The sequence below is a fragment of the Poecilia latipinna genome, unplaced genomic scaffold (assembly GCF_001443285.1).
Source record: "Poecilia latipinna isolate Pla-1442-1.1 unplaced genomic scaffold, P_latipinna-1.0 Scaffold2463, whole genome shotgun sequence".
In the NCBI taxonomy this organism is placed as follows: Eukaryota; Metazoa; Chordata; class Actinopteri; order Cyprinodontiformes; family Poeciliidae; genus Poecilia; species Poecilia latipinna.
This window is the reverse complement of record NW_015115079.1, coordinates 77462-85799: the sequence shown is the minus strand read 5'-3', so window position 1 is coordinate 85799 and position 8338 is coordinate 77462. Positions and strand designations below refer to the sequence as shown.

The window sequence follows — 8338 nt, the reverse complement described above, 5'->3', positions numbered from 1 at the left end:
TACATTGAATCAATGTCAGCCAGGAGTGTTGAATCAACATTGATTCAATGTAGAATCAACCGAAATCCGGATGCAGATCCACGTTCAGATGATGGTTGACTCAACATTGATATAATGTAGAATCAACATTGATTCATAACTGATTCAATGTACTATCAACACAAATATGCATACAAGTTGACATACAGATGATGGTTGAATCAACATTGATATAATGTCATTTATGGTTGAAACCCTAACGTTGATTCAACATACAAGTCACCGACCACTTTCAACGTTGATTCAATGTTTCTGGCTGACATTGATTCAATGTTGTTTCAATCATTCTGTGCTATCTGGGTATGGTGGACAGATGGACAGACAGCTTAGAAAGAAGAGAGTCAAAAGAGCAGCAAAGGGTGCAAGGTGAAAGAGATCAGTAAGATAAGGAGCGGCTAGGTTATGGAGGACTTTGAATGTTAACAAGATAATTTTTAACTCAGTGGTTCTGAACCAGTTAAAGTCTATGAAGAAATTCGTGGTAAACCAAAGAGCAGCGCATTGCAGAAATAAAGTCTGGATATGATCAAGACCTGTGGCATAAATGGTGGTGGGGGTAAGTGAGGGCCAGAAACAGTTGATGTTATAGAGATGGAATTTTGAGACTTGGAACAATAAAACAGCTGTTTTGATAATCAGGTCATACAATAGAGCCAGTGGTTTGTACAGATATATCATTAAATATGATCAGATTTGCAATAGTAGAAAAATATCATGATCCTAAGGGGGGACATGACAGAAAATAATTGAGATACACTGCCCTTGATGAGTTTGATCAGATGTGGAGGCTGCAAACTGCCAAAATGTGATCAAAATCTGAACTTCAATGCAATATGGCCAACTTCCTGTCTGGTGTAGACCGGTATTTCTCCAACTTTTTCAGGCTGACGACTTAACCCACTCATGGACTTGAAATTGCCCCACAATAACACAAGATGTTAATGCTACCTGAAATTAAAATATTAGTCTCTTAATACACTTATTGTTGGTTTTTTTGTTCATCTGTGGTAAATATTATTGTTGAGGTGCACAAGCAGGCCTCCTGACACACAGATCAAAGAAAAATTGAAAAATTCAAAGAAAAACCAAAAGGACACTAGATTCATCAAGGATAAAAGGGGCAGGGGCTCAAGCTCCTTCCGACCCCCACACCCACCCAATCTGCATGTGCAACGAAAAGTAAGATCACTCATCTAATAAAAAAGAGCAAAGGAAGTTCTAATGTTATCGGTGCTTTGAGGTTTGGATATTTGCAGTAAGTTCAGTCTCCTGTTGGTGGCAGCACCGAACGTCACTCCAAATAGGTTAAAGAGAAAGAAGAAGAATTTGCGAATTTCCATGTTCCCATAGACTTAAATGCGTATTCATGTCTATGGAATTTCCTACATCTGCGAAAGCACCGTCGTTACGTTATGTGACGTTAAGTAGTGCAAGGACATACTCAGGGGGAGTGACATTTGTTAAGTTACCTTGATTACGTAGCCTCTTACTGTCTCATCCGTCCTGTTGCTGCTGTAGTTCTGTGGTTAAGAACAAAACCTTTGAGACGAATGTGAGCAGCTTTCCGTTCGTGGAAGGAACAGAGCAGGAGGTCAGTAAGCCGGACTTAGAGGAGACTCAGCTGCTTCCTTAGCTTAGCACGAAGCTAGCTGCCGTTGTTCGTCATGACTGTTACTGTTGACAACTCTACATAGCAGCATGGTTATTATGTTTTGTTTCTCTAAATAATCAACCAGATATGCACAACTAAGGAAAATACAGTGGCTTCATATTTAACCTGAATCTATGTTGGATTTTTGTACACCAACAGCTGTCATGTGTAGTAAGTGTGTTAAACACATCATATGTGACCGATATGCTGTTTTCTTTTATTACATTGCATTTAGGACTTAGTAGGTTTAACAGATAATGTGCATTCATTAAGGTTCTAAATTTCAAAACAAAAGTTGGGGGCCCGGGGAGATGTTTGGTCAGTTTTTAGAATTAGGGCGCTGAAATTTAGAATGAATCAGTATTTAGCAATATACAGTTAAACCCAAAAATATTAATAGTTTTGGCAGGATTAGGCTTAATCTTTCAATTTTGCCATTATGTTCTTCCTACGTTAGAACTGTGGTTCTGTTGCTGTAGTTCTGATTTGTTCATTGTGTAGATTTCAGGTTTTTTGCTTGAGGTCTTGCTCTTTGAACAATTCTATTTTGTTTTAGAATTGTAAGAATTCTCGTTCTTCCTGTTTTACTTTCAGATAGTTGCTATGATGACAACATTGTTTATTTTTTTTATAACTTATGATTTTTTTTTTTTTTTTTTTACATGTTACGACAGTCATAAAATTCATACCGCAACAGTCTTCAGTTAGAGGCTTTTTCACATATCATCAGTCCTGGCTTCCCTACATTGGCTTCCGGTGCCCTATCAGATTGATTTCAAAATTTTACTGCAGGTTTTTAAAACTTTAAATTGCTTAGCTCCTCCTTATTTACAAACTCTGACACCTACAATGAAATCTTTAAGATCAAGTAATCAAAATGTCCTAGATGTCTCTTGGTTCAGACTCTAGAGTAAAGGGGATCGCATTTTTTCTTTTCCGACTCCCAATCTATGGAATAATCTGCCTTCTTATATTAGGCATGCTCAAGACTTAAATGGAACAAGGTGCATCTTTACACAAATTTTTATTCAATGCCACTTGTGATTTATTGTAATTATTGTAAGTTATTTGATAATTTCTTTTATTAGAAATAGTATACTTGTTGACTTCTGTACAGCACATTGGTGCAGCTTCAGCTATTTCAAAAGTGCTTTATAAATAAATTTGACATTGACATACAGGTCGACTGAGAGCTCAATCCTGACCTCAAGCTATAGGAACTTTACGTTAGAGGAACTGTTTTTTTCACTGAACATGTTTTTCTGACCATAAGTTAGAAACTGAGGAAGACCTGATAAAGAGCAATTCCTTAACCTTTTTCTAATGTTTTTTTTTTTTTTTTTTTTTAAATAATAATCATGAGGATAACTCTTCTCTGCCCTTAGATTTGAGCTTCAGGACAGCTGGCAGCTCTTTGGGTTCCCTGCTTTGCGGTGGTCTCTGGTGATGTTCAGCTGGTGACCCCTGACTGGATGGCTGTGAGCAGAGGAGGGGTGGCCCTCTGGATGGGTTGTGTCTGCAGCCAGAGTAGAAGGAGACCCATTCAAAGATGGAGTCGAAGTCTCAGCCAGGTAATCTGTTGGATTCTAAGATCACTATACATGTGGCATCTACAGTCCTGCTCACCATCACTGGCACCCCTTCATGTTTTGAGTAACTGAGTGAATATATTCAGAAATAAATGGAAATGTTCAAAATGTATATCAGCATTAGGCTGAGGCAGCAGAGTAGTGGAAGAAATACTACCAAATCCAGGTGTTAGGTATGAGTCACTTAAACTCAATGATTTTGCAATGGACTCACAATTTTGCATTATCTCAAAAAGAAAAAATGAAGTTAATTGTTGATTATGATTTTCTGGGATAAACTGGAGAGACAGTCTAAACACAGAGATTTTTTACTGTCTCTCTTTTGATTGGCAAGTCTCCTTCCCAATGTGAGCTCACATCCATTATTTGCAAACATCCACCTGGTGATTTTTATCAACATGTCTTAGTTCATTAAACACACAGATATTATGTACCTTATCATCAAAATGATGAAAACTAAATACTTGAAATCAGTTGTCCAAGAATTGCAGTTTTCTGACCGAAAGGCCTGCTGGAATCAGCAGGTTTCCAAAATTGTTGCTGTTTTTTGTCTGGATTGCCACTGGAAATAGTCTGGAATTTTAAAGAATAGGAGACCGTGGCAAAGCAGCCTTGGATTGTAGTATGTAGAATGAAGGTGGAGACAAAGAAAAGGCAGAGGAGGGAGACTTGTGCATTTTTAATTTTTTACGTACTTGTGTATAAATGTGTTGCTACTTGGACACCTTACTTTCTCCTGTGTGGGATTAATAAAGTATTTGTTGACTGATTTGACAGGCAGAGCCAATAACTAAATGGTGCAAACTGAAAGAATGTTGCAGAAAAAAAATGGGTTAGAGGGATTTTTTTGGGAGATTTTTTTAATTTTTATTTTTTAGCTTTACATAATGTTATTCCCTCTTTAAAAACATACCTGTAGTGTTGCTTTGATTCTTTCATGCATATTTGAGAAATCCTTGAATCTCCCATGGCAACCATTCAACACTTGTACCCCTCATGACCTCATTAGGGATAAGCGTATTGGATGGATGGATGGAGGGAGGGACTGTCTGTCAGTCCGTTCCTCCCTCCCTCCGTCCGTCCGTCCGTCCCTTTAAGGGAAGTTCTTTGGGCTGGTGAAACCTAAATGAGTGGGAAAGGACACCGAGTGTTGTAAAATAAATCGCTAGTGATGTGTGAGCTGTAACTTCAGGTCAGAGGAGAGAAGACGAGGACAGTTGGTGGTGGAATGAGGAAGAGCAGGAAAGCATAAGCCTTTCCTGCTTATGCACACATAGTGTGTGTGCAGAATATATTTGCTATCTTTAGTTAGCCCAGCAAAATGTCAGGTGTTTATGTCAGCACATGAAAGTTTGTGTAAAGGAAACCTTGCATAAATGGTGTGTTAAGTGTTCAATGCTCCATCGTAGGTCTTTCACTGGCAATGGATGTGTCGGGCATGTCCACTAAGCAGTGCAGCTTGGGCTCTGGCCCCCCCAAACAGCCTGAGGTATCAGAAGCCAAGACAACCGCTGCTGCACCATCCGCTTCACCACCCGCTGCACCACGCCAGCCAGCAAAGAGACGGCTGCTACGAGGAGGACTGGGAGGAGTCTCACAGCATGTGTGTACTCGTGGCACAGGAGAGACTGAACAGTCTGCACACATTGCTGAAACTTCCTGCCTTCAGTCACATTCAGCCTGAAGATGTGATTACTTTGGAGAATCCCGGCAGAGATGCAGCGTTTTCCTTTCAACTGACCACTGTGGACGGCAGCAGAGAGGATGACATCAGCATTGACAATGTCCAGGTGGCAGGAACAGACGTTTTTCAGAGAGACTTTAGCTGCTTCACAAACCTGCTGGAAAGAGAGGACTGGGAGCCATTTATGTATGGCTCTCAGTTTTATTGTTTTCGTTGTCCAAGTACACACTTGGGTGTTGGTGGATTGATGAATTCCTGCCAGAACCATGGACTTATGAGGACGGAGCAGCTCCTGCTGCCACTGTCCTCTGTGTGTCTTTGCAGCCCGCTGGGCCCCGGGGGAGTGCTGGGGGACGGAGACAGTGAGGAAGAGGAGAAACTGGGCCTGATGTATGAAAGACTCAGGCTAGAGGTGAGTTATTATACATCTGTCCCAACTTTCCATCTTCCACATCTTATAAACACACAACTACACACACAATCATAGGCACCGATTCCATGTTTACTTCGTGATCAGAGCACAAAAACGTGTGCCAGGCAACCTATACTTTTCACTGACTGGTGAATAACCTCAACAAGTTCTGCAAGTATGGTGAGCACCATCAACATGCTCCATATTACTGGGTTGGACAGCGCCTAAAAGCTAGTGACTTTCAGGGTCATTACTATGCATTCATTTATTTCCACAAACCATACAGAATGAGCATGAATCTATCACAAAAGTGGTTATAACGTCCTTACTTATTATCCAATTTCTATCAGTTATGGCTTAATAAACTAAAGCTGCCAAAATTGCAAAATATCCCTTGATATTTGGTTTCTTGATGCAAGTGAAGACTAAGCAAACTTCTTTTTTATATTGGACAATAAATTTTATTTTTAATTTTACATACCAGTAATTACTGCTGTAAGCAACATAGTTTGCTAAATACTTTGACATATTTCATCATATTGTGACATTCTACAAAGTGAACTAGGTAGTTAGTCCAGTTTTTGTTTATTGAACTATCCTATATTACATCGGCTGCAATGCGCCACAAAAATGCAAAAACAGGTGAGGAACAACTCAGAACTACTCAAATTCTTCTTTTGTCTTGCTCAGTTTTTCAACTTTACTTGACTTGATGAATAAAGTCAAATGTCAAGAATCTTTCTTTCTTTCATTCTTTGGGAAAGCTGCAGGTACGCTGTCAGATCGTTATGAATTGTGTTCTAATTGTGTTCTTTTTTTTTTTTTTTTTTGCAGCTTCCAAATTTCTTTATGACAAACCATGACTACACCATGTACTCAAATGATGTGGAATTTATCAATGGCTTGCTAAACATGAAGACCAGGTGACTGCATGTTCAGGCGGGATATTCTCAATGAAATATGCTCCCAACAGCAGCAGTAGATTTTTGCTCATTCTGTGATTATAGAGGTCTTACGGGATACCGACTCACACTGTCCCTGTGGCGCTTCCTGTCCCTGTGCTACTACGCTGAGGCTCGGCTGGATGTGCTGAAGCTCACCAAGCACATGGAGGACAGGACCATCAAGGCTCGCTGGAGGATCAAGGGCCTTCCCTTTCATTCTGTTCTGCTGCGCTTCTACCGGAAAGACAAATCCCACCTCTACAGGTGACAGTTCATTCAGACTAGATACTAGTTCACTACTTTTACTTTGCAAAGCCTTCACTTGTTGGATTGTTGTTGTCACGAGAGCACACACTAGGTAACTCATGGTTATTACTGCAGTATCAGTCAGTACAATTTCATAAAACTGTTTTGTAAATGTTTCACATCAAGATACAAGTTTGTAGGCAACTATCATTTGCAACGATAAACTGCCTATAGCAGTGGTTTCCAAACTATTTCTGGGTACCTCCTATGGCTTACAAATAGCTGTCTGGTTGAACGATGTGTGTGAGCGAAGGGGGTGGGGGATGGATTCTTAGAGACTCCCTGTTATACTCAGCCCCAGCTCCAGACGAACAAGGGGGGAGGGATCAACTTTTTGGGGGGCAAAATGAATCGTAGCTGAACATAGACAACAACATCAGTAGCCTACAAGCTACTTGTTAACAAGCTTAAGGTGTTGTATTGATATTAGCTAGCTAGTCATCTTTTAGCTAACTTTACCTGCATTTTCTAACTTTACCTGCTTTTCTCAACAGTCTGTTAGTTTGGGGGAAAAACTGTGAAAAGTTCTTTGTGTATTGCTGGTTTGCTGCCATGATTCTAACACACCTGCGTATCTCTGTACAGCAGCAGCAGGTCTCCTTCACTGCCGCACAGTTGTAAACCCAGCGTGAGCGTCATAGCGCTCATGTTACGTTTAAAGGCGGCTCGGAAAAACAGGTTAACAACGGATTAAACAGTTTTAACTGCTGATAAAAGTGACAGAGGACACAGATATGGGAAGTGCGGAAGCCCCTATTGTATCAAATTGACAGAGGAATAACAGAGAATTGGCCATTGTAAGGTAAAAACCCAGCGCATACAGCGTTCATGTTTTTTTGTTTTTGTTTTTTTCACCCAGACGGCTTCCCGCACCCCCCCTGCAATGGCACGACGCCCCCCTAGGGGGCGCGCCCCACAGTTTGGGAACCTCTGGCCTATAGAATCAATTTCCTGTGGAAAGTTCCTAGTGCCTTGACGGCAGATTCAGTAATGTACCTGAACAAGCATTTGTAATACCCTAACCAGTTGTTACAGGGTTTCCCCCAGAAAACTTGCTAAGCCTGGTGATCCACCATGTTTTTGTATTAAAAGATGTTAAGATGACAGGAAATGTAAAATATTACTGGGTAATTATGTTACTCGAAGACATTGCTGACAATACTTAAACCCACAGCTATAGCCTTAAAAACAACAAATAAAAAAATTATATAATTAAAATAAATATCCATTATTTGCACTTTTGTTAAATCCAAATTGAGTCACCAGCAAATTGAAGGCCCCCAGGCCTTCAGGGGCCCCATAAATGCTAAAGTTTTAACACAGACCACAGATGTTGAATTTTTAACATTTATTTATTCAGAATGACAATGCTGTTAAATTTGAGTGAAAGGGATAAATTAAAAGATTTTAAATTGCTTAAGATTTAAATTTAAGATTTTAAGGAGTCGACAAATTTACTTTGTAAAAGTTCAAAGAACAATCTTCATTGTTTATGTTACCATAGCTACAATCTGATGCTCTGAGTTTAACCTAGGAGTTTGAGCTCTGTTTATTCACAAATACAGCTTAGTAAATTACAATTATAACTGATTGGTTTTAAGCAGGGGTGGAAGTAGTGTCAAATTCTTGGGGGTACTATGACAAAAGTGTGTGTGTATGTGTGTGTATGTATATATATATATATATATATATATATATATATATATATATATA

The 8338-nt window shown here is 39.6% G+C and overlaps 1 protein-coding gene across 2 annotated transcripts in view; it reads left to right on the top strand.

Annotated features, from left to right (window-relative positions):
* The first annotated feature begins 1426 nt into the window (after nt 1–1426).
* Nucleotides 1427–8338, top strand: part of cunh6orf136 (chromosome unknown C6orf136 homolog) — a 20166-nt gene continuing 13254 nt past the window's right edge. The window contains exons 1-5 of one of the 2 annotated variants that reach the window (XM_015019643.1): nt 1427–1630; nt 3076–3261; nt 4689–5375; nt 6210–6298; nt 6383–6583. In XM_015019643.1, coding sequence (XP_014875129.1) covers nt 3163–3261; nt 4689–5375; nt 6210–6298; nt 6383–6583 — 1076 coding nt within the window. In that variant the 5' untranslated portion in view covers nt 1427–1630; nt 3076–3162. The remainder of the gene's footprint in view (nt 1631–3075; nt 3262–4688; nt 5376–6209; nt 6299–6382; nt 6584–8338) is intronic. The other variant, XM_015019642.1, reaches the window with a different exon arrangement.